Raw genomic sequence first — 27,163 nt, 5'->3', positions numbered from 1 at the left:
GGCTGAGAATGCTGCAAACCTGCCCACTTTAGGAAACCTGAGGGTAGGGATTGCTGCTCAGAAAAGTGCTTTTGGCAGTGTAGACACAGACCATGTTCAGATTCTCTGAAGTTTAAGTGGATTGTATGTATCCCCTGGTCACACCATGCTCTCAGATTTATAGTGATCAAGCTTCAGAGAAAAGACAGCAATAAATTCAATCCACATGGCTTCTGTAAAAAGGCATCTAGTTGGCTTTTAATACAAAATGAGTCAGAGAAACAAAGAAAGAAAACATACAAGCTATTGAACTAAACAAAAACCCGATAAATACATTTCAGTCACGTTCCCTGTCTTCAGCCTAGATTAGGAAACAGGAAATGATGAACCAACCAATGTCTGTCCTTTTGAAGAAACCTTATTTAAAAAAAAAAAAAAAGAGGAAAAAATAAAACAATCCCTAAAATCTGGCATGTGGTTTTAAGAGGCCACTGGAAGCTTGCCTTAGTCATCGTGGTGAACTGGGACACTGGTGGTTTGGAACACAGCTACCTCCTCCTCATTTCTTGCTACTAACAATCTTCATCTGAAGGGAGGATGCTGGCTTGGACATCATTAGATGCCACTTACGCTGTCTGAGGTCTCAGGGTCAAGCAGTCTTGTGGAGTCTTCCATTCCGTATCTTCACTGAATCTCCCCCATGTATAGTCTCTTGTCACTGGATGCTGAGAGAACTGAGGTGAAGAGAACAGAGAAGATAACTGGAAGTAATGAAGGCTCAAGGAGACTTGGTGTTTAAGGGCTCTTATGTCAAGAGGCAATTTTGGTATAAAAGAGCAACTGGATTTAGCTTACATTCCCCTCCTCCTAATAACCATTCACAGGAAACTATAGCTTGGCTTTTCAATCCAAATTCTTTCAAAACCATGAGGGTGGACCGTGCTATGGGAAATACATTATCAGGGTCTAAATCTTGATTTTCCTTGTCAGTCAAGCCTTAAGAAAAAGATCTCAGTCATTCTAGAAGAGAAGAATCAATGTCTATGCTAGTCATTTTGTAAATGTGCTTCTGCTTATTATTCTTAGCCCTGGAAAAAGTTATATTTTCTCAGAAATTCAAGTCCCATTATTTAGCTTAGCTAGCCAATAAAAGGTAAGTTAAGTTCTGGTTTATAGCTGAACATTAAGAAACATCATTCTTTTATCCAACTATATCACTGAATCATAGACCTGAAGCAAGTAAACTCCCAGTCAGGACAGACTTACTGATGGGTTCATCGGGGTGGAAAGCCACTTCATTGATGGAGCCAGCATGGCCCGGTAGCTTATACAAAATCCTCCTGCTTGTGGTATCCCAGACGTAGACGAACCTGCAAATATCATGAAGAGTAAGGCTAAGGCATCCTGGAACTAAGGGTAAGGAAGAAGTATGGCTTTTTAAGGGAAGTGGAAGCAACCTTTTATTTAGTGACTCCATACTTACTGAACTGTGCTCTGATGTTTAGAAATTAGGAAAATAGATTACAAATAAGGCATGGATCCTGCCCATGAGCAACTGAGTGGAAAAACAGGAATAGCTAAATTATTGGTATTTTCTAATACAAGCTTCTTAAATAGGAAAGATCACAGAGAAGACAGACAAATGGTTCTTCCTATAGCTCCCACACAGAAATCTTTAAAGAACACCCAGGGACTTCCCTGGTGGTCCAGTGGTTAAGAATCCACCATCCAATGCCAGGACCATGGGTTCAATTCCTGGTTAGGCAACTAAGATCCCATATGTTGCTGCTACTGAGCCTGCGTGCCACCACTAGAAAGGAGCCCACATGCCACAGTGAAAGATCCCGAGGGCCGCAACTAAGACCTGATGCAGACATAAATAAATATTTTTAATAAAAAAGAGCACCCAATATAATTAGGGTGTAGTTAACTTCTTATATACCTAGGAATGTCTTAAACCCAAATATACACTCGATCCAGATCTTGCACTGAATTCATGGGCAGAAAAATACTTAATGCTAGCATGGGAAGGGGCCAACAGATATTAGCTAAACTTATTCTACAGAAAAGAAAACTAAGGTATAGTGACTTCTCCAAGGTTACACAGTTCATCAGTGGCAGAATTAAAATTAAAATTCTTAATATATATTCCAGTATTCTCCTTTCTCTTACTACCTTCAAATGCCTTGCGTCCCTTGCCACCTCTCACTCCCTCTACCCCTGCCAAAAGAAGTTTCTTTGACCTTCAGCCTTGTTTGGGTCATTTTAAGCTGAAAGTAAAATAAATAGATATTATCTTCACATGACCATGCAAAGAAAATATGCTGGTACATTTAAAAGGCTGATGATTTTCAAATAGGTTATACCAATTATTCACATATTTGTTTTGTTCAATCAACACCTAAAGGGTATACTCATCAGTACATGATTATAAAATGCCTAGTTCTGAACATTACATTTTTAGTTTAAAATGAAGATAAAAAAAAAAAAGAACTTAATTACAGTGTAGCTCACAAGGTTTAGGCTCCATAAAGTCAAAGTGAAAGTGAAGTTGCTCAGTCATGTCCAACTCTTTGCGACCCCGTGGACTGTAGCCTACCAGGCTCCTCTGTCCATGGGATTCTCCAGGCAAGAATACTGGAGTGGGTTACCATTTCCTTCTCCAGGGGATCTTCCCGACCCAGGGACTGAACCCAGGTATCCCGAATTGGAGGCAGACACTTTAACCTCTGAGCCACCAGGGAAGCCCATAGGAAATAAATAAAAACTCCATGCAAGGCGGAGGAGAGGGAACCCCGTCTGTCTCTAGACTCCTTGGCTCTAATGCTCAGGTTTTCCCCAGTGTCTTGTCACACACAGTAACTGTCCTCATTAATCCAGCTAAGGCTATGTGGCATAGTGAAAAAGTGTGTTAAGTTCTGGGTTCAAGTCTCAATTCAACTATTTAATAGCTAAGTAGCCTTTAGACATTTACCTAACTTCTCTGAGGGCCTTATGATGGAGTAATGATGGAGACAATGCTGATCTCATAGCTTGGTTGAGAGAAATGAAATGATGAAATAATGTATGCCAAGTGCCCAGCACACAGAATTTATGATAGCTATTGTTATGATGATTAAGCGCCCGTCTACAATGCGGGAGACCCGGGTTGGATCCCTGGGTTGGGACGATCCCCTAGAGAAGGAAATGGCAATCCACTCTAGCACTCTTGCATGGAAAATCCCATGGACAGATGAGCCTGGTAGGCTACAGTCCATGGGGTCGCAAAGAGTCGGACACGAATGAGCGACTTCACTTTCACTATTGTTATGATGAATAAATAGTTATCAAAACAGAATCACATGAAATCAATACACTGAATAAATCACTCACAGCAGAGACTGACCAGTCATTTCATAGTCCTTGATAGGAACTCTTGAAAGGTTTCAAATCTGAACAGGAGTAGCTAGGTGAACTACAAGTAGGGAAGAGAAATTTGCCAAATTCAGGCCAAGCTGAAAAGCAGTTTTCTGAGAAGGATACATTATCCAGGCATATAAAAGCCAGCAGAAGTCCAGATCTCCAAGGGTTTACTTTAAGGCCTCACTTTCCATGGCTGCCAATTAGATGCTAAATTTAGAGGGGCCTTATCCTCTCCTTATTCTGGGATGGCAACATTCGGCAGGAATCAGGCTCCTTATGTAACAGAGCACTGTTGACTTGAGGCTAATTGGTGAGGTGGCCTGTGAAATGTGGCCAACCCTCAGCAGGTAGACAGACAGGCTTTTCCCTAGACCAGAGCCATGCTTCCACATGCAAGGTTTAAAGGAACAGTGGGGAGGGAAAGAGGGAAGAGAGGACACCGAAAGCTAGAAAAGAGCCAGTGTCAGAAACAAACTGCTCAGAATAGCTAGGTAGACATCATTTAAAAGCTTAATCACACAGGAAAGATACAGCTCTACTGAAAATCATGTACAAATACCTAGAAAGGTTCTTACTCTGTCAGAATGTAAGACATCTGAACCGTGGACCTGTTTTTCACGGTCTTCTTTAGAAACCCGGCAACTGAAAATCTTTTAGATTCCCTCTCCAAGGTAACCTGCTAAACCACCAGGACTCAAACCAGCAATGTGGCACAGTTTTACCTGGGTCCTTTCCCCTGCCATAAAATACTCAAATATTCACCCATTTTCCCCTGGCGTTAAACATGCCAAGGAAAAAAAAAATGGATTCTGGAATCTTCTATTCAGAATTGTTCACAGGTCAGAAAGGTGTGGGACAGATCAAAGTGAGGCTTCTTTATGGTTGTGCTAGAGCCCCAAGTAGGAGAAAACTCCAGAATACGCTGAAAGCCCAAGCTAGCCTGGGAAAGGCTTACTGCTTATAAGATGATGCCTGTTTTCATTGAGTAGCAGGAAAATCTCTAAGTTGGGAGAAAGATGGGGTTAAGCAGAAGAGGGCTAATAACGTTTCCCAATGGGAGCTAAACCCAGAGTCTACCATCCGAGTGCCTCGTCATTCTTTTTTTTTTTTTTAATAAAATAGTTATTCTTATTTGTTTGGCTGGGCCAGGTCTCAGTTGTGACATGAGGGATCTTTAGCTGTGGCATGTGGGGTCCAGTTCCCTGACCAGGGATCGAATCCCGGCCTCCTGCATTGGGAGCAGAGTCTTAGCCACTGAGCCTCCAGGTAAGTCCCCAGGGCCTCGTCATTATTTACCATCCCATACTGTGGCCCAAAAGCCTGGGCACTTGAACATCCCTATTCAACATCTGACTCCCTCCCAAATAACGTCACCGTAGGCATACCAAATAAAATAGCATCTCACTAAAGAATTCTCTACCTTCTCTGTTTCTCATTCATCATTTAATTCCTCAGGCAGTTTAAACTGATTCAGCTCAGGGTTGGAAAATATCTAGCCCGCATTCTGCCACATCCTCACCAAGCAATCTTGACACTTTTCTCACTGAACTCAGATCCAGCTCTGAATCATTCCCAACACAGTTGGGTATTATTAATAGCTGAGCTGATATGCAGGACAAAATCTGACTATCCTTGAGCTAGGAATTCATTCATGCAATATTGCTTAGAATTGGTCAAGCACTGCCCTGGATTCAGAGATGAGTAAGATTCATTCCCTGATCTCTAGGAGCAAATAATTTAGCAGGGGTTGCCCCACTATATTTGTCTTACTATAAGATGCAATCATGAGAAATGCTGGGATGGAAGAAGCACAAGCTGGAATCAAGACTGCCAGGAGAAATATCAATAACCTCAGGTATGCAGATGACACCACCCTTATGGCAGAAAGTGAAGAGGAACTCAAAAGCCTCTTGACGAAAGTGAAAGACGAGAGTGAAAAAGTTGGCTTAAAGCTCAACATTCAGAAAACGAAGATCATGGCATCCGGTCCCACCACTTCATGGGAAATAGATGGGGAAACAGTGGAAATAGTGTCAGGCTTTATTTTCTGGGCTCCAAAATCACTGCAGATGGTGACTGCAGCCATGAAATTAAAAGACGCTTACTCCTTGGAAGGAAAGTTATGACCAACCTAGATAGCACATTCAAAAGCAGAGACATTACTTTGCCAACAAAGATCCGTCTAGTCAAGGCTATGGTTTTTCCAGTGGTCATGTATAGATGTGAGAGTTGGACTGTGAAGAAAGCTGAGCACCGAAGAATTGATGCTTTTGAACTGTAGTGTTGGAGAAGATTCTTGAGAATCCCTTGGACTGCAAGGAGATCCAACCAGTCCATTCTAAAGGAGATCAGCCCTGTGTGTTCTCTGGAAGGAATGATGCCAAAACTGAAACTCCAGTACTTTGGCCATCTCATGCGAAGAGTTGACTCATTGGAAAAGACTCTGATGCTGGGAGGGATTGGGGGCAGGAGGAGAAGGGGACGACAGAGGATGAGGTGGCTGAATGGCATCACTGACTCGATGGATGTGAGTCTCAGTGAACTCCAGGAGCTGGTGATGGACAGGGAGGCCCAGTGTGCTGCGATTCATGGGTCGCAAAGAGTCGGACACGACTGAGAGACTGAACTGAAGATGCAATGACTGCTAATAAAGGTTAGGTGTATATAATGTGATTACAACCCAGAAAAAAGAGCAATTAGTAATGCCCAACAGGTAAGGGAGAGAGAGGGCCAGGTAAGTATATAGATACAATATAGGTAGATTACTAGGGAGATACAGGAGTTTGGATAATGGAGGCTAGGAAGGAATGTAAGAACAGGAGAAGTTCCACGTGAGTGAAGCACTGTGGTGATTGACGGTGGGGGAGGAGTATGTAATAACACAACATGTATGTGAATGAACTGAAGCATGTCAGAAGAATCTCATGAAGAGAACTGGAGCCAGATTAGGAGTCTGAATTTTATTTCACTGGCAAAGGCAATCTAACAACCAAAAAAACGGTTTACCTTCCAGGTTTAAAATGTATCCAAAGAGGGTAGAAACGATGTATTTGTCCACAAGATCTTTAAACCCTTCAGACTGCACTACATACAGCTTCATCTCTGAGTACAGCTATAACTCAATGTTTGCTCTGGCTCAGAACTGGCACTTCATGTATTAAACAAGAGAAGATACCTGCATAGCTACATCATTCTTTACCTCATGTCCAGTAATCCTTACCTGTCAGCTGAGCCAGCTGCTATCTTGCTTCCATCAGGTGACCAAGAACATCTCAGAAGATTCTATAATGATGAACAGGCAGGAATCCAATGAATACAGTACTGTACCAAATGTATGCACCCCTCTTGATTAGACTATAGCATCACTAAGAGATTTTAAATGCTTAAGTACAGTTTTTTGTTTTCTGGTTTTTTTTTGGGCTGTGCTGCATGGCCTGCAGGATCTTAGTTCCTTGACCAGGGCATGAACCTGTGCTCCCCTCAGTGGAAGTGTGGAGTCTTAACCACTGGACTGCTAGAGAAATCGCCCTCTTGAGCAGAGTTTTAAGTATTCTCTGCAACATATAATCAACAATTGTCTTATATTCTGTGGCCCAAGACAGCCTATTTTGATATATTTCAAACCAAAACTGCTTAATTTATAGTAAATTAACAGTGGACCTGGCTGTAAAATTTTGTTCTGCCTACTAATGGGGGCTTCTTTTGCTCATTTATCTGGATTCTCATTAAAATTTTTATCTTGAAGAAAATAAAAATAAAATCAATTCTAACAAAAGATAAAATTTGATTTATCTTTAAATAAAATTCTTTTATTTTGAAATCAAATAAAAGATTCAGTGAACCTTAATGGATTCTCAAAAGGAAAACATTAGTCTATATTAACAAACTGTCTGGAGCAAAAGCTGCTTTGAAGAGCTCATCTGAGAGTTTTGGCAAAATTTCAGTCTCTCAGAGCTTGGCCTGTGGTTCTTACTGAGGGAAGGGATGTATCTGAGGACTCTAAGAGCTGGTCACTGGGAGGGTGAGGGAGGTCATCTGGGTAGCAGCCACGGGAGTCTGAGTCCCATATGGAACACTGACCTGTGAGAGTCAAAGTTCCCAAAGAATTAAGAAAACAGAAGCATCTTGTTGAAGTGGGAAGTCCTAAATTTGAGGACTCCATCACCATCTGCCTATGAGTGCCTCCTTGCCTATGCTGCTGTCAGTTTTATTTCTGGCAAGAGCAGTTTTGCTGGACAAAAGTGTTACTGGAATGCTGCTCCTTCTAAGGAGAGCTATTAATCTCTATATCCTTAGCATCATCTTAAATGTCTTTGAATCAAATGGACAGTAAAATTCCTCTGCCATGCAGAACTCACCTTTTCAAAGTTGTGCACATTTCCTTGAAATATCTTCACACACCGCTCTTTGGGAGCAAATGGCCGGACATCCCAGACCCGCACTGCAAATTCAAACAAAGAAAACAAAACAGTTATCAGACAGCGGTTTCCTGAGAACCCAGCTGAAACCAGTATCATGTCAATGACAGATGCTATTTAGTGGGTGGAGAAAGACCAGCGTGGTACAATGCTATTTAATAAGCCTTTTTTCTTTTACTAACGGGAATGAAATGCATTCAAGTTCCTTAACAGGGACTAAAGACACTGAGAAGGTAGGAAGGGAAAATGTCAAACACACTGCTGGTATTTGCAACAGAAAGTAGTTGAGTGCGATACTGATTTCAACAAAACGTATTGCCAATGATTCCTCTGTAAACCTGAGTCCCATCTAGCAAAGTTTCAACATGACAATCTAAACACCACTGACTACTGTGACAATCAATCTATAAAAATCAAACTCAGGACTAAGCTTTTCCAGTTATGCTCACAGGAAAATCTGACAATTTAATTGTAATCAAGGCCAATATAGAAAAAGTGAACTTTGAATCCAGTTCTAGCTCTGCTATATATATGGGGAAAATATCAGGAAAACAGTGAGATTCTCTGTGCTTTGGGTGCCTTTGTAAAATGAGAATGCCATTTGATCTTTTTTTAAAAAATATTTTAAAGGTCAAATAAGATGATACATAAAAGGGCTTTAAGATTGGCAGCAATAAACAATAAAATGAATTTGTAATTTTTATTATATACCTATAATGAGAAATTCTTATTTTTATTTTAAAAACCATTTAGGAAATCTCACCCTTCCTTATAATGACTTCCCTGGTGGCTCACATGGTAAAGCGTCTGCCTACAATGAGGGAGACCCAGGTTCGATCCCTGGGTTGGGAAGATCCCCTGGAGAAGGAAATGGGAACCCACTCCAGTATTCTTGCCTGGAAAATCCCAAGGACGGAGGAGCCTGGTAGGCTACAGTCCATAGGGTCACAAAGAGTCAGACCACGACTGAGCGACTTCACTTTTTTTCTTTTTTTACCTTTCCTTTTAACAAACAATGCTAGAATTAGACAATCAAAAATCTACTGAAATAGGATATAAATACCCACAGTAAGCAGTGGCCACAGCCATTGTTAACTAAAGCTAAATGTACAGTGAAATTTGAGTGCTGTAATTTTACTTGAGTATGGGAAAAAAGCCAACAATCCTTGAAGTTAAACAGGCATAAAAAGGTGAAACTACACATGAAAATTTGCTATTCAGCTGAGAATACAGCCAGAAGGCAAGGATGTTCATTCATTCAGCAAGTATTTATTGAGCACCCCTTGAGGGCTAGGCTTCCCTGATAGCTCAGTTGGGAAAGAATCTGCCTGCAAAGCAGGAGATCCTGGTTTGATTCCTGGGTTGGGAAGATCACGTGCAGAAGGGATAGGCTACCCACTCTAGTATTATTGGGCTTTCCTTGTGGCTCAGCTGGTAAAGAATCTGCCTGCAGTGTGGGACACCTTGGTTCAATCCCTGGGTTGGGAAGATTCCTTGGAGAAGGGAAAGGCTACCCACTCAAGCATTCTGGCCCAGAGAATTCCATGGACCATGGCCTGTCCAGTCCATGGGGTTGCAGAGTTAAGACACAACTGAGAGACTTTCACTTCACTTTGAGGGTTAGGCACAGTTTTCATTACAAAATGTTAGTGAAAACATTTTAGTATACCAGAGGGGCATTTCCAAACTCCTTCAGTATTAAGCATATAATCCAAGATGTCATCTTCCTTTTCTGCTATGGAAAACACATCCTCCCACCCAACAACTCAAAAACAAGTGAAGAAAGGACAAGTGTGTTAGTGTAAATCCAGAAATCGAGGTGTTTTAATGAGGACCTCTTGTCACATTGATGCTTTTGGAGTAGGGAAGGAAGATAGACTGGCAGAAAGAGTACAAGTGAGATATCAATAGGTCTGTTGATCATCTGAGCTTGGAAATCTCTACATTATCAGTATAGAAACTGATGCCCAGAAAGAACAAATGCTATGTGTAAAGATGTTCAGGGATTAGATGGAAGATTTGGGACTATCATCATGGCTTCTTGACCATCTCTTCTAAAGTTTTTTCTATTACAACCTGTTTTCCTAATTGCCCTGGTGGACACCTGCAAGCCATCCTGGGCTCTTTCCTTGGACTCTCTTTTACCCCAGCACATATTTCGAGCACCTAACGCCCATTTTATTTAGGGTCTACAGCGACTGACATGGAGAGGTTTCCTTTCCAAAGTTACCTGTATTGTCCATTGCATTGGACAAGAGGTAAGAGCCTTCAGAACTTAAACTCAGGCCAGTCACTGAATCTGCATGACCTCTCATCGTGTAGGTCAGCTTATTTTGGCGCAGGTCCCAGACCTACAGAACAAAACAAGGAGACACTCCCAGAAATCAAACTGTGAACAGCAAAGAAACAGTTATTAAAGAGTCGACCTGGGAAAATTGGCATCCCCTCTTAATCTGCCTCTGGGCCAAGCACTACTTTACCACAAAATATAGAATTTCTATCAAAGAAGGAAAAACTCCTGTCTTTCTAAAAACAGAGTTAAAGTTACTAAGTTTGGCTAGAAAAATATAAACTAATGAATGTCAAAATATTAACAAAACATAAGAGGATTTAAAGAGGTTATTTTCAATTCATAACAAAATGTATTAGGAATTAAAAAAACAAAGTAGCTTTTAAAACACAATCTATGATTCTTTTTAACTAGAAACAAACTATTACAAACAACTATATAAACACAGTTAAATGACTTCATTTGAAAAAGGCATTTTGATTGCATGTAAAATGTACATAACACAGTAATATGCAAAAACAGAGGTTTAAAAATGTTCATTTAATGTCATAATACATATACACACATACGATGGAAAACCACATTAAAAGAAAAATAAAGTTTAAGTTCACGGTTTTCTGGTTAGGAAAGCTAAGAGAAACACTTCAGCTGAAAATAACCTAATGTCAAACAGAAAAAAATAAATGGTTTATTAAGTTATGGCTCATAAACACACTGTAACACTACGGGCGCTTATGCTAGACTTTGAAGACCAAAGTGGAATGCATGAGGGTTTAGGGCCAGACTGAATCAGTCACTGCAACTTAATGAGTTATGTATTGTATTACTGGGCCACTAACCCTTCTGAGCCTGTTTCTGGCCTGTAAGATGGGGATAACATTGACTTTTTACGGCTTTTGTGAGGATTACAGACAGAATGCCTGGTACACAGCAGGCCCTCTAATTGGTTGCTATTATTAAGCAAATCCTAAAAACATTCTGAAGATCAAATGTAAAAATGTTTATAAACAAACTATTATTAAGCAAATAAGAAAAATATAAAAGTTATTTATAATTACATAAAAGAAATACATTAAAGGCAACAGAAATGGTCTGGAATGTCATGTGGCAAAAGAACAGCAGTTCTGTTAAGGTCACTGTTGTTATACAAAATTTCATCCAAATTTGATTTAATATTGCCACAGTTTTTCTAACTTAAATTTTCCGCTGTCCCTTTAAGGCACTTTCCTCATCTAGAAATGAGTTTGTCAAAGCAATACATACGGCAGACAACTCCACTTTCCCCATCAATAACTCATTCATGTGTGGAACCCAGCACACTTTATACACAATGATTTTTGTGTCAGGATGTTTGCTGCCTCAATAATCAGGAAAGCTTGAAGTGGCTGACATTTTTTGTTCAAGCCATTGTTCCTTCTCTTCAGAGAAGGCATTGTTGAAACCTTTAGCTCTTTAGGAGAATGAAATTCATCATCCTTCACAGCACTTGGGAGCTATTTCCAGACTTTCCACTTTGGGGCCTGCACACGTTGTTTTGTATACCCAAAATGTATCCGGGATTTGCCAGAGGAAGAGTGAGTAGGGCAGTAATTTAAGCAAAATATTTTGCAGATGTCCTAATCAGCTGTTCAGTGATTGTGGCAGGCACTGTTGGAGATAAAAGAAATGTTGTTCTGTTCTCAAGGAGCTAAACAAGTGACGAGAGGCCTGCACAAGGGGCAACAGCCAAGAGGGCAGAGGGATTAATGTTGCCATGGTACACGGATGGGAGTGAGAAAGGGAAGGTTTCACAAAGAATAAAGCACTTGAGCAGGGCATGGAAAAAGAATTTACTGATTTATTCCCATGACACGCAGTTTGTGGAATCTTAGTTCCCTGATCAAGGACTGAACCCAGGTCCTTGGCAGTGAGAGCAGGGAATCCTAACCAGTGGGCTGCCAGGGAATTCCCAAGAAGTACTTCTTTATTTAGACAAAGTAGAAGGTTATTCCCAGGCAAAGATGATGCATGAAAGCAGAGGGACAGGAAAAAATTGCTGGGTTGTAGGGAAATGGGCAGAGAGGAAGCAGACAATGCCTGAGTGATAGGCAGGCAAAGGCCAGCTCATGAAAGGTTTTGAATGACTGGCTTGGACTTTACCTCCCTCACTGGGGAGCCACAGGAGGGTAGAGTAGTGGAATGAGTTGATCAGATTCTAGAAAGAGCCTTCTGGTCCAAATAATTGGAAAGGATGAGAACACAGATGGGACTATGTTAAAAAAATAAATTAAAAAAATTCACCAACTGACCTCCCATTCTGACTAGAGCTCAAGATTATAAGAAATGCCAACCAGATCTTCAAGCCACCAAACAGAAGCACATTTTCTTCTTTTATTCATTTTCCTCTGACTCCACAATCCTATACCCAGGAAGAAAATCTCAAGAGCCTAACAGGAACTGTGTGTTTGTTCACAAATATAATCAGAATTTGCTCACTCCAGATTTTAAGAGGGCCTTCCATTCCCTATTTGTTCCTCCTGTCCCAGAATAGGCAGTGCTCTCTGAGAGACTGAGAAGCAAACAAAAACCAGGCTCTTCAGGAGTACTTCCTAACGTAGTAAGGCAGTGCAGGGATTTGTCAAGCAAGCTCAAGAGTGGTAAGCCCCTGTCTGCTTAAAGGATACTTGTTAATTGAGTAGAAGCAATATGATAGAGTTGTAAGACTACTGGCCCTCTGGAGAGTCCTGGCTCTACCACAGACTATTTGATCTTGGCCAAATCACTTAACCTTTTAGGGCTTTGCTTTAGTCACTGTACAATAAGAGAGATGACGAGATGTCTAAAGTCCCTTTCAGGTTTGACATTTTCTGAGTCTATTTCTGATGGAAAAGGAGCCTCCCTTTTGCATTTTAAAAAGAAACTTATGAGGGCCTGCGTACTATTCAGAGTCTTTCTGGGTCCAAGAACAGTTACTCATCCCTAAGCATGTCAGAACAGGATGCTGTTAAATAGGGAGAAGACTGAAATTCTATGGATGGTTTCACATTCCTCTAGCATACCCCTTAGTTATACAGGAGCAAAATAAAATAACTAAAGCAACCTAATTTCAAATACCATCTTTATTAACTGCTATCATCAAAAAACAATCTGACAACTGTATCCAAAACATGAACTATCCTTATATTTGCTAACACACTGATTTTCATCTAGAAATCTATTCTAAGAAGTAATTAAATATGGAAAGCTTCACACGCAGATATATTGGATACACTGCATACAGCAGCATAATTTGTGATAGTGATACATATGAAAAGCCTGTGCAGCAACGAAGATCCAGGACAGCCAAAAATACTAAATACATCGCCTGCCCATGCAGGGGACACAGGATGGATCCCTGGTCCAGGAAGATTCCATATACCATGGAGAAACTATGCCCGTGGGCCACAACACCTGAAGCCCATGCGCTCTAGAGCCTGTGCTCCACAACCAGAGAAGCCACTGCAACGAGAAACCTGGGCACAACAAAGAGCAGCTCTGTTCACCACAATTAGAGAAAACCCGAGCATAGCAACGAAGACCCAGGGCAGCTGGAAAAAAATTAAAAAGGTATGTCTGAGCTCATACTTAGAGAAAACACTAAGCCAGTCATGGCAATATCCAATGTTGGGGATTCTAGGCAAAGGACTAGCCACATATATGTGTGTGTATATATATCCCGTATGTGTGAAATCTAAACTATGCCACAAGTAACCTTATTTACAAAACAGACTCACACAGATAGAAAACAAACTCATGGTTACCACAGAAGAAAGGGAATGGGGAAGGTATAAATTAGGGGTTTGGGATTAGCAGATATAAGCTACTATATGCTTCCCTGGTAGCTCAGCTGGTAAAGAATCCACCTTTAATGCAGGAGACCCTGATTCGATTCCTGGATCGGGAAGATTCCGGGAAGAAGGGCATGGCAACCCACTAGGCTATCCACTTCAGTACTGGCTTTCCTGGTGGCTCAGTTGGTAAAGAATCCACCTGCAATGCGGGAGACCTGGGTTTGAACCCTGGGTTGGGAAGATCCCCTGGAGGAGGGCATGGCAACCCACAGGCTTCCCTAGTGGTTCAGACGGTAAAGAATCTGCAATGTGGGAGACTCAGGTTCAATTCTGGGTCAGAAAGATCCCCTGGAGAAGGAAATGGAAACCCACTTCAATATTCCTGCCTAGAGAACTCCATGGACAGAGGAGCCTGGTGGGCTACAGTCCATGGGATTGCAATAAGTTGGATATGACAGAGTGACTAACACACACATTATATAGAAAACAGATAAACAATGAGGTCTTACTGTACACCACAGAGAACTATATTCAATATCTTGTAATATAACATAATGGGAAAGAATATGAGAAAGAATACATATGTATAACTGAACACTCTATTTTATACCAGAAACTAGTACAACATTGTAAATCAATTATACTTTAGCCAAAAAAAAAAAAAAAAAGCCTACAAGGCTATGATGAAGAGTCATTAAGTGCTGTACTCATAGGACTCTATTTATATATTTCTCATATTTGAGATAAATTTGGATTTCAGAACAAAATTGGTATATATCAACAAAGACTGAGATTAGCTATGTGAGGAAAAAACTGATCCAAGAGAAGGTACATATATGTATCTGAGAAGACATGGAAAACCTTCAAAACCTAAAAAGAAACTCAGTCCCTTCAGAACTAAAGTACAACTGAATATATTTGTTTATGAAAGTTAAAAGTGCTAGTCACTCAGTTGTGTTCAACTCTTTGTGACCCAATGGACTGTAGCCCGCCAGGCTCCTCTGTCCATGGAATTCTTGTCCAGGCAAGAATACTGGAGTGGGTAGCCATTCCCTTCTCCAGGGGACCTTCTTGACCCAGGGACTGAAACCAGATCTCCTCCATTGCAGGCAGATTCTTTACTGTTTGAGCCACCAGGGAAGCCTACTTGTTTATAGAAGGTCCCAAAACAGAAATTTAGACAAAGAGCCCAGAATAAGCCACACTATTTGTTTTAAGAAGGACTTACTAGCATGAGATTATTATTCTTAGGCTCGTCTATCCCCACAGTTATGAAAAGATCAAATTCTCATAGTTTAAAAAGTCAGTCTCAGATGGTCATACATGGTATGATTCTATTCACATGATATTCTGGAATAGAAACTATAGGACAAGAAAGAGATCAACGGTTTGTAGGGATTAGGAATGAGTAGAGGGTTTGATGCAGAACAGTACTATAAAATTTTTCTGGGTGATGGAAATTGTTCTGTCCTGTCTGTGGTAGTAACATGAATCTGCATAAGCATTAAAATCCACAGAACTGTATACTAAAAAGAGGTTAATTTCATATGTGTCCCCAGTCACTCAGTTGTGTCCAACCCTTTGCAACTCCATGGACTGTAGCCTGCCAGGCTCCTCTGTCCATGGAATTTCCCAGGCAAGAATACTGGAGCGGGTTATCATTTCCTACTCGAGGAGATCTTTCCAACCCAGGGATTGAACCTGTGTCTCTTGAGTCTGCTGCACTCGCAGGAGGATTCTTTACCACTGTGCCACCTGGGAAACCCAGGGGAAAGGCTACCCTGACTGGGAACTGAACTCTGGCTACAACAGGGAGTACACCAAATCCTAACCACTAGACTACCGGGGAGCATCTAATTTCACAGTAGGTACATTTTTATAATAATAACTTAAAAGTATGAAAATTACCATGGCTAGATGACACCAGTCCACCTCCAATGTATTAGAAGCTGTCTAGTGATTCTAATGATAGTGGGTTCCCAAACTTCACTCAGGGAAATAATGCATTTGCTGTTGAGGTGATCTAATTAAGCACCTACATTCTGACTGTAGTCTCCAAAGAGTCATAGGGTGGAAAAGGGACGTGAAGTTGAATTTTGGAAATGGTGAATTTTTAGGTACTCCAAATGGGGATGCTGAGTAGCTGGATGTATATATGGGTCTGGATCCGAAGATGTGGGTTGAGAACATCGAGTTATCTGCATAGAAATGACAATTAGAGTCACAGAATTAGATGGGAATTGCCCAGGGAAAGGAATATAATAAGAGCACTGAGGAAAGAACCTTGGGGAATAACAACATTTAAAAAATGCCTAGACAGAATAGCTTGCAGATGTATCTGACGGCTATGCCTGATGAAAAGGGTAGGGAAGTATACTGTCAGAGCAAGTTTAAAAAAAACAAAGACTAAAAGGATCTACTAGATTTAGTACCAGGGAGATCACTGGTGACCTTGAAGAGAACAGTGTTAATAAAACAACGGAGGCAGAGCCAGACTGATGAGCAGTGGTCAGGAGACATGGAATCGAGAAATGAAAGGGAGATAAGGCATTAAAGACAGTGAGTGTAGAAAATATTCAGGGGATTTCTCACAGGTAATAAGAGCAAGACTCTGGGCCCAAACCCTGGGTTTTGAATCATTGGTAAAATGGTATTGTGTGTGTGCTCAGTTGCTCAGTCCTATCCGACTCTTTCCGACCCTGGGAAGCCCATTAACAGCACTTATTTCATAGGTCCGTTGTGAAGCTTAAAAGAATTATAACGTAAAGCTCTAAGAACAACAGGTGGCACAGTGGTAAGCAATTCACCTGCTGATGTAGGAGATGCATGAGATGCGGGTTTGATCTCAGGAAGATCCCCTGGAGTAGGAAATGGCAACCCACTCCAGCATTCTTGCCTGGAAAATTCCAAGGACGAGGAGCCTGGCAGGGTCCGCAAAAGAGTTGGACCCGACTTACGGACAAACACGCACAGCATACATTGAGAACAGTGCCTAACACGCTTAAGTGTTAGAGGATGATGATAACAGTATTATGATTGTAACCACTATCACCATCTTTAAAGAAGTTTGGCTGTAAAGGGGAAGACTGAAAGGGCAATAACAAGACAATGTGGAACTGAAGGCAGACTCTTTCCCCAATAAGAGAAGACCTGAGCATGATGAAATGCTAATAAGAAGCAATACAGTTGGTTAAAAGGATAGGATTTGGGAAAACTGACAGCATAAGGTCCCAGAGACAGGAAAGAAAGGTTGAAATCTTTCCATTTAAGGGACTACCTGTAGATAAAATGACATTCCATCCATAGTAACAGCAAAGGAGGCAAGGAGAGATGGGAGTACAGTACAATTTCTAGGTAGAAACAACATAAGAAGTTGAGTATTTACCCAATAATTACTACTCTCATGATAAAGCATAAGGTAAGTCAAAGTCTTTGAAATACCTAAGGAAGCCAATAAGTAAAAGCAGAGACAAACGGAGTCGCTGCCCCCTCCCCCCACACATTTCATACTTACTGGCACCTGCTATGTCCAGAAACTCTACTCTACTGCTCTACTGCATTCGGCTCATTAATGCCCAAGACAACTCTACGCGATAGATATTGTTAACCCCCACTACACACATAAAACAGAAGTTGAAAGAAGTTAAAGAACTAGCGTGAAGTCACAAAAAATTAGAGAACAGTAGAACTGAGATTAGACCTCAAGTCAATTACTTGAAAGCTTGAGCTATATTATACTATCAAGAAGTCTATTGCCTCTTTTCGTCAACATCACTACCTTCTCACATTCTTAGCTACGGATCCCCCAAAACTTCCTTTCTATAGTTTCAAAAACAAAAACACACTGAAAGATTAGGGTACAGAATCACAAACTGATTTATTGCTATCTCAATGAAGGCAATGCAGGTTAAAAAAAAAAAGTTTCAAATGCTGTTACTCAGGGAATACACCCTTCATTTTTCAGAGTTCCCACACAGGGACTTCTCACTTCATATAAACTGCCTGGTCCCTGATGGACAGGGACCATATAAGTTGTAATGCAACCCTGACACAGAAGTCAATAAAGACAAGACAGAAAGAAAACAAGTTCTAGTTTATCTTTCACTTAGGTGGTATAAAGTGCAAAGTTAAGAAGTTGGAAAGACTTACCTCTGTAAATGGAGACAGGTGAAAAGTAAATATAACATAAACATCTAAAATACCTTGATATCATTGTCTATTCCACCAGAAATAATCTGATCACTTGTATCATTGAAAGTCACAGCTAAAACTTGGTAGGTGTTCTGAAATGTCTGGATGGCTGCTTTCTTGCGGATATCCCAAAGCTGAAAAAGAGGACAAGACAGTCTACAGTAACATCACTCTAAGAAACAACTGCACAGTACACCCATAAATCTAAGGACTGTGGAAGTGAAAACATCAGTAAAGGGACCCTGTTCAGAAATTTGTCTGATTATCCCATCAACATGGTGAGAACTGACTATAATTTTGCCAATATATCTGAATGCTGGTAGAATAAATCACTTTGGTTATATTTTCAGACTTCTTTGTTAAAAGTCTGAATACATGTGGTTAATTAAATGCCTTTAGAGTGGACATCTTCACCATGTTTATTAGTTCATTTGTTCTACACAAAGGATATTAGACCAGTGTTTTGAAATTGTAGATCTTAATTCATTATTCGGCTACAACTTACATTAAAAAAAAATATAGAGAGATACATATGGAGAGGAGGTTACATCAGTGAAAATGGCAGAGTACTGAGTGCCCAAAGATTGTCCCTCTACAAAAGCAGAAAACTGGCAAAACTCTGTCAGAATCAACTGCATCAGAACTCTAGAAACTACAGTTTACAGCAACCAGGTAAATACTCACTGAGGATGAAAACCAGCTGGGTCCTAGTGAGAGGGCTTTCTAGCACTTTAACTTACCCTGGCTCCATCCTCACTCAGCAACAGCTTTGAAAACATGTACTGGCCTTTTTATACACTGACTGAAATTTCAAAACATCCTTGTAAGACATGTATATTACTGTCACTAAAGACTGGGAAACTGAAGATCAGAAAAGTGACCTAAAGTCACATAATTAAGTAAACACTAAGTCAAGAATCTAATTATTCTTGGATGGTGGTCTACTTTATTCCAAGTGACAACTGTTCTACATGGTTTTAACAGTCTGTAGGATTCATAAAAAAAGAAAAAAACCTCAACTGCTTATTATCTGAAGTGTATTTTAAAAAGAGTCTGTTTTGGGAAATGTGTGATGAAACAAAGTTGTGGAGAGAAGGGTATAGCATAGGTGGGAAGACAAGGTAAGTTTCACATTTTGTCGCCTCAGAAACCCTCAACACAGAGACAGACAACACCCACCTTGACTGTACCATCGTCACTGCCAGTGCAAACAAGCTGGGGGCCCCTCCTGGCTGGGTAACAGGAGTTCACAAAGGAAGTATGCCCCTTCAGTCTTTTAACCCTCTCGCCTGTTTCACTATCCCACACTGCCACAGTTTTATCTGTGGATGCTGAGAAGAGCATACTAGAAAGCAAGAGGAAGAAAAAAAAAAGTGAAGACAAGGAACAGCAATCTGTCTTCCTTACTCGTCAAAATGCACCCGAGTCTTCAAGATCACTAACATGCTGTGCTCTGACAGTTTGGCACCTGCTTCGGGAATGTCTCACCCAATGTACCAAAATCCTAATGGTAGTCTAGACCCAGTTATAAGGTCTACTCTAATAAATGTAAAAAAAATTTTCCCTTTGTCAGTCCCCGTGACATGTTGTACATCTAATACGGCAGTCTTCTCAATCTTTCCCTCCTCTGTGATATACTACATTTCACACATCCTTCCACTTGAAAATGTATAATCACTCCCTGCTGCAGAAGTAAGACAGATAGTAGCAATTCCTGGCTCAGTAAATCTAACTCTTTCTCTAAAAATCAAAGCTTTTATTTTGCCTCTGAGAATGACTTCTAAGTTATGATTGATTTTATAATGATTTCTTTACTCAAACAGGAAAACCACACAAGGCTATGTACCTAGTTATTCAAGGAACTCTAAAATTTTAGAGGTAAGAGCTGTAAGACAATAAATGTTTACTGAAATACTGAATGGGATTAATTAATTTTGTAGAATTACATTTTTATATAATCCATGGTTATTATAAAGTTATTCAATTGTTAAAATATTTATAATAAATGTCATAATGAACAGATAATGAAAGTTGAATAATGTTAAGGGTAAAAACAGCAGACAAGATTGTGTTGTATAAGAGCTTTTTTTTTTTTTTTTGACTGTGTGGCTTACAGGACCTTAGTTCCCCAACCAGGACTGAACCTGGGCTATGGCAGTGAAAGCGCTGAGTCCTAAACACTGGACTGCCAGGGAATTTACACAAGTACTTCTAATACATACATAAAAATCAAACTGTTTTGAATAGGAAAAACTCTTGAGAAAAATATACCATAATATTAACAGTGATTATCTTTGGAATGATAAAAATGTAGTGTATTTTGTCATTTTCCTGCTTTTTTTTTTAAGTTTTCTTGAAACAGATTGTTTCATTACTTTTATAATAAAAAATAATTAATTTCTACAGAAGGAAATTACCTATTATGTCTTAAGAAAGAAAAAATTTTCTGGCTGTTGAAATGTTAGATAGATATTATAAATACATACATGGAACAATGGGCTTCCCTGGTGGCTGTAGTGTATTTTGTCATTTTCCTGCCTTTTTTTTTTTTTTAGTTTTCTTGCAACAAATTGTTTCACTACTTTTATAATAAAAAATAATTAATTTGTACAGAAGGAAATTACATTTTATGTCTTAAAAATGAAAAAATTTTCTGGCTGTTGAAATGTTAGATATTATAAATACATACATGGAACAATGGGCTTCCCTGGTGGCTCAGACAGTAAAGAATCCATCTGCAATGCGGGAGACCTGGGTTCAATCCCTGGCGTGGGAAAATCCCCTAGAGAAGAGAATAGCTACCCACTCCAGTATTCTGGCTTGGAGAATTCCATGGACTGTATAGACCATGTGGTTGTGGATGTGACTGAGTGACTTTCTTATGGAGCAATAAATACCTTACTTGGGGTGACAGTGATAGGATGATAAGGTGGTTGTTCAAAATGCAGTAATTTTTGATAGCACGATCTTTTAAGAGAAAACTCAGGGATGAAATATGAAAGGATGCCAAGAAGAATTAATATAAGCAGCAGCCGTCATCCACAATGCAGAATACTCACCTGCCGTCTGTGTTATAATGAAGCTCCATCACTGCTCCACTGTGTCCCTTCAATGTAGCGTAGTTATCACAGTCTCCATAGACATTCCACAACACTGTTAGGGAGACAGGGGCTCTGTGAACATTACTAGGCAAAAGAAAACTATTACTGGCCATGGAAAGGGTACTTAAGAATTCACTAGAACAACAGTTCTGAAATTACACTGCTTTGAAACACCATTAATTCTATCAACAATATCTTCTTTACATTAGAACAAAAATAATGCAGCGTTTTCACATTTCATAAAATAAAAACATTTTAGATAATGGATATAATTTTTTAAATCTTAAGTTTTCTTCCATACTTTTAAAAAGTTGGCACTCACAGCTAGTTGTCTCCTATGAGTAGAAGCAGACTGCAAAATGATGGTACTTACGGGAAACTTTGGAAGCTGCAACTGACTTGAAAGTCACATGGTAATGACTTTATACTATATTTACTTAGTGTACATGTACTAAATACCTATTCCAAGTGCTGGAGTAAAATAAGGTAAATGAATAGAGACAGTTCCAATTCTTAGGGGGCTTGGTCCAACACAGAGTGAAGTTTGATAAGTATTATTAAGGAACACTATATACATAATAAGCTACTTAAGAGTTACCTTCCTGCAGATAAAACTGCTTCTAGTTTGTTTGATGAAATTAAGTATATCAGCAGTTAAAGTATGTTCAGCTAAGATCCCTAAGCCTTCTAGAGACGGCCACCAGTAAGTTTAAGGAACACCAAACTAGAAACTGAAATCAAAACAGACATCATTCACCCTGCTGCTGCTGCTGCTAAGTCACATCAGTCGTGTCCGACTCTGTGTGACCCCATAGACGGCAGCCCACCAGGCTCCCGTCCCTGGGATTCTCCAGGCAAGAATACTGGAGTTGGTTGCCATTTCCTTCTCCACTGCATGAAAGTGAAAAATCAAAGTGAATTCGCTCAGTCGTATCCGACTCTTCACGACCCCATGGACTGTAGCCTACCAGGCTCCTCTGTCCATGGAACTTCCCAGGCAAGAGCACTGGAGTGAGTTGCCATTGCCTTCTCCGTCATTCACCCTGAGGCACAGTTAATAGAACGGAGTCAAAGGACCCATTTCATTTCACAATGTGGCAAATGATGCCAGAGGAAGCATCAGATGCTTCTGTAACCTTCTCTTTTGCTTTTTCTCATGACTTCTTCAATATGATTTCTGCTTATTTTCCCCAAATGGGTGTTTCTGACTGGAAGCTGAGAATCTGGTAGCAGATCCAAATAAGAGACAAGTACATTATCCAAGTGAGTTGCGATGTTAGGATTTCCTCCTTCCTGAATGCTAAGATTCTGAGGCTATGGATCAAGAGAGCCTCATATCTTTGGGGAAAAAGTTCTCTCTCCTCATTACTCTCATTAGCCTTAAAGTGTAGATCTTAAAGTTTAGGCTTGCTAAATCGGCTTGAGATTTGCCTCCATGAAGAGGAAATTCCCAAACTAGAGCAACTCACTTTCCAGCAGGTGATATAACTCCTACTGTATTTACCACATGGACCCTAAGTTCTACATTCAAAATCATTCAGTATTTTCATGACTCTATTTTAGCTTATTAGCCACACAGTTTGTTATGTGACCAATTTAGATTGATACCTTTTATAGCACTGAAAGTTTTAAAAAATAATCAGTATAATTGGCAGTATTGGCAGACAGCAATTACTCCAGATTCAAAAATTATGCCTTACATATCAGTCGGTCAAATCCTGCAGATGCTAAGGTGGATCCATTGGGGTGAAACTTGCAGCAATACACTTCCCCTTCATGTCCTGAGAGAAGCATGATTGGGGCTTGAAGGGAGGAACATCTTGGAGGACCCTGAAAAAATGAGAAGTACAGTGTAGTTATTACATACAAAGGAGACTGAAAAGTTGGGGAACCGGGAGTACAGGGAAAGGACAATGGAAACAATGATGGAGTGTATTTCTCCTGATTTAGAGAACAGCAACTCTTCTCATATAACTTATGCCTCCAATTTGATACTCTGTTGCTGAAGTTTCCAGTGTCTGTTACACTAACTCTCTTCCTTCACTTGCTCTCCCATAGCCAAATTTTAATGGCTCAAACATGTTAAACTTATTTCTGCCTCAGGATCTTTTGTTGCCCCTGACAGGAGGCCTCTTCCCTGAGATCTTTCTGTGTGTGGTTTCTTTCTAGTGCTTTCTCTCATCTTTCCTGGAACACTCAAGCCTAAGCAGCACCCTACCTCTCTTTTGTATTTGATCAACACTACTGTTTTCCCTCAAATAACTTATCACTATCTGAAATAATGTTTCTTATGTATTTGTTTAGTTTGTCTCCCCTGCTCTGCCATGAGAAGGGCTCTGTAGTGCAGGAACCTTACCAGTGTAACATTACACTGTTTTCCCAGTCTCTAGTTCGTTTAATGAATGAATGATTGAACTAATGTTTCCAACAACCCTGCAGGGTACAGGTTACTGAAGAAAGTAGTTTTGATTATGGTCTTGGATATTAAGACCAGTCTCAGTAGCGGGCAATTCAAAGAAACCCGGGCTGATATTCTTGTCAGACAGAAGTACACTATTAATAATCTGCAAATCTCCTTAGCAGTTTCCAGCTTACTCATTTACTCAAGAAATACTGTGTCAGGTACTGTCCCAGGCACTTAGGAAACAGTATTGAACGAGATAAAAAATGAAGCTTGTGTTCTAGTGGGAAGGACAGAAAAGAGGGAGGGTGAGCAGAAACAAGTAAAACATATAGACGGTGGCATGTGTTATGGAGAAAAACAAAGCAGCAATGTAGGTGAGCACAGGGTATGGCAATTTAAAATGGGCTGGTCAGGAAAGTGGAAAAGTGTTATCTGAGCGGAGATTGGGAAGAGCTGAGTGTAAACCATGTGGACACTTGGAAGAAGAGTATTTCAGTACAAAGCAGAGCAAATGCAAAGACTTTGTAGGAGGAGCGTGGAAGCCACTGTGACTGGAGAAAGGCGAGCAATGGAAAATTGGTAGATTAGAGAGGTCAAGTGAAAGAGGGCAAAAGATTGTCAAGATTTCAGTTTTACTCTGACTGACGTGAAAAACCATGGAAAGTTTTCAGTAGGGGGTAATATGATCTTATGTTTAGAAGGATTTCTCTGGCTACTGGATTGAGAATAGATTGAACATCCATAAACAGAAACAGGAATACCATTAGCATCCTACAGCAATAATGCCAGATGAGATAAGTGAAGTAAAAGTGAAAGTGAAGTTGCTCAGTCGTATCCGACTCTTTGCAACCCTGTGGACTGTATCCTACCAGGCTTCTCTGTCCATGGGATTCTCCAAGCAAGAATACTGGAGTGGGTTACCATTTCCTTCTCCAGGGGATCTTCCCGACCCAGGGATAGAACCCGAGTCTCCCACATTGGAGGCAGACGCTTTAACCTCTGAGCCACCAGGGAAGCCCTAATGTCTTAAATCAGGAGCTAGTGATGGAAGTGGTAGAAAGTGTTAGTCACTCACTCAGTCATGTCCAGCTCTTTGTGACCCCATGAACTGCTGCCCGCCAGGCTCCACTGTCTATGAGATTTCTCAGGCAAGAAAAAAGGAGTGGGTTGCCATTTCCTTCTCCAGGGTACCTTCCCAACCCAGGAACTGAACCTGGGTCTCCCCCGTTGCAGACAGACTCTTTACTGTCTGAGCCACCATGGAAGCCAGGAGGTGGAAGAAGTGGTAGCAAGTCTGGATATATTTTGAGGGTGGTGCCAACATTTGCTGACCAGCTGGTTGAGGAGTTGTGGGGGGCAGGAAGACATGTATTTCCTTAGCTGAGCCTAACAGGATACAGGCAGAGGTATGATCACCACCTCAATTTTACAGGAAATGTAGTTAAAGAGCATGGATTCTGAGTTTAAAAGCTGTTCCTGGCGGTTTAGTCACTAAGTCATGTCTGACTCTTGCGACCCCATTGATTGTAGCCTACCAGCCTCCTCTGTCCATGGGATTCTCCAGGCAAAAATACTGGTGTGGATTGCCATTTCCTTCTCCAGGGATCTTCCTGACCCAGGAATCAAACCCAGGTCTCCTGCATTGCAGGGAGACTCTTTACCAACTGAGCTATGAGTCGTCTACAAAATAGGATAATATTTCCTAACTCTTAGGAAGTTACCGAGATTAATAGAGTTTTCATTTACACAGCACAAGGGCTCAATGGATGGTAACTATTCTTTGGTTATTATTAATACCAGTGCAGAGAAACACAGCGAAAAGCAAGTTTCCCAAGTCCCCAAAACGAGCCAGCGGCATTCATTTCCCCCCTTTCCTCGTTCATTCATTCATTCATCCATCCAATCTTCCAAGTTTTCTGAACGTTTATCGTTTATTCTACACTGGATCCCTGGAACATTTAAGAAGTCAAAACCCTGGTCCCGGTTTTTAGCTCAAGATCCTTAATTCTTAATTCTAACATCTCCTCATAGGGCGGTCAAGACGCTGAAAACGAGCGTCAAATGGAGAAACGCAGGGAGAATCGCCGGGTGTACGCCGCTTTTACTGTGTTTTTCTGCTTTAACTCCTAGGAGGGAGAGTCCCGCTCCGCCCGGGAGTGCGAGTTAAGGGCCGCGCAGGATCACCAGGTGCAAGCGCTGAGGAGAGGAAGATGAGCTGAGGGCCGAAGGCCGCCTGCTCCTTATACTCACCGCTTGCAGCAAAGCTCCCGGCGCCGCCTGCTGCTGCCCGGCTCCAGGGCCCGACCCTGCCGCTCCCAACAGTAGTTCATGTCGCTGCCGCTTGACTGGGACCAGTGGCAACTCTGGGCCCTTACGCTTCTGCTGTTCTATCATGGCGGCAGCCACTCTCCTCAGGCCGCCACTGACCGCGCCGACCCCCTCAGGTACCTCACGATTGGCTCGGACTTAGTCTTTCCCGTAGAACTTCCGGCCGATAGAACCCAATCGACTTCCAATATACCTCTCAGCACCGCCCCCTGAGAACTTTCCTGTTATTGGCCAGTTCTTTCTGACATCACTGGAGTACGAATTCAGGATTGGTGGATGGAGCTGGAGTCCCGCCTAGGCGCGCTGTGTCTTGTGGGTGGACGCTCACTGACTGGGTTTTGGTGTTTCGCGCAATGCTGCGAGGGGAAGACCAGAAGCTGACAACGAGTAAGTGTAAGGAAGGTCGGGGGGCGGGTGGCTGTGGGATCTGGAGGCGGCGCCTCCGTTGTGTGGTCTGAGGCTGGCTCTTCTCAGCTGCAGGCAAAGGGGGGCCCCGTGTTCCCAGCTCTGGTGTGTAGTATCCTGGGTTCCAAGCCTAAGAGACGCGGGTTCGATCCCTGGGTGGGGAAGATCCTCTGCGGAAGTGCATGGCAACCCACTCCAGTGTTTTTGCCTGGAGAGTCTCACGGACAGAGGAGTCTGGCGGGCTACAGTCCACGGCGTCGCAGAGTCAGACACGACTGAAGCGACTTAGCACATAGCCTGGGTTCCCTTTCTAGCCTGGAGCAGAGTTTTGGGAGCCTCTGCACCAGCCTGGGGCCCTCAATGGCTGACTTCTTCAACAGTGCCTTCCGTGCAGAGCCCTGGCCCAGGCGGATCCCAGGGAGAAAAGGCCCATCTCCTGGCCTCCATCAGGGCCCTCTCTGACTGAAGAGGCGGACTTGTCACTGCCATGATTCCGCAGCCTTTACTAGCGCCTCCTCAGTGCCCCCCATAAAGATAGAGATGAAGGAAATGTCCGACTCTTGGCCTCCAGAGTACAATTTTGTTGAGAAATTCGGACTCAGACCTATGACCTAGGCCTTCTTCTCAGTCGTCCAACTAATATTTATAATACAGAGCACTGGGGAGACATTGTGAACCAAACATGGTCCCTGACTTCAGAGCTTTAAGTCTGGGATTGGGAGGAAATAAATGCTCACCAGTGATCTCACTAGGAAATGGGAAGTACGGAAGTGTGTGCTACCTAGGAGAGGTACGTGGTGTTATGGGTGCCTGAATAAACAGGAACGCTTCTCTGA

General features: G+C 41.4%; 2 protein-coding genes across 5 annotated transcripts in view; one reads left to right on the top strand and one right to left on the bottom strand.

Annotated features, from left to right (window-relative positions):
* Positions 1-213: 213 nt before the first annotated feature.
* SNRNP40 (small nuclear ribonucleoprotein U5 subunit 40) lies at positions 214-26,018 on the bottom strand. Its single transcript, NM_001046382.2, is given in 10 exon segments — positions 214-713; positions 1,246-1,349; positions 6,602-6,663; positions 7,740-7,822; positions 10,030-10,150; positions 18,101-18,223; positions 19,269-19,434; positions 21,149-21,242; positions 22,891-23,020; positions 25,845-26,018. Coding segments are annotated over 10 exon segments (1,077 nt in total). The 5' UTR covers positions 25,989-26,018; the 3' UTR covers positions 214-663.
* Positions 26,019-26,255: 237 nt separating this feature from the next.
* ZCCHC17 (zinc finger CCHC-type containing 17) overlaps positions 26,256-27,163 on the top strand; it is a 51,607-nt gene continuing 50,699 nt past the window's right edge. For 2 of the 4 annotated variants that reach the window (XM_005202978.5, XM_024976586.2), the window contains exon 1: positions 26,256-26,315. The gene's annotated coding sequence lies outside the window, so the exon portion shown is untranslated. 4 annotated transcript variants of the gene reach the window in all.

This window comes from Bos taurus, chromosome 2 (assembly GCF_002263795.3).
Source record: "Bos taurus isolate L1 Dominette 01449 registration number 42190680 breed Hereford chromosome 2, ARS-UCD2.0, whole genome shotgun sequence".
NCBI lineage: Eukaryota > Metazoa > Chordata > Mammalia > Artiodactyla > Bovidae > Bos > Bos taurus.
The sequence above is the reverse complement of the archived record's forward strand: the minus strand, read 5'-3'. Positions and strand labels throughout refer to the sequence as shown.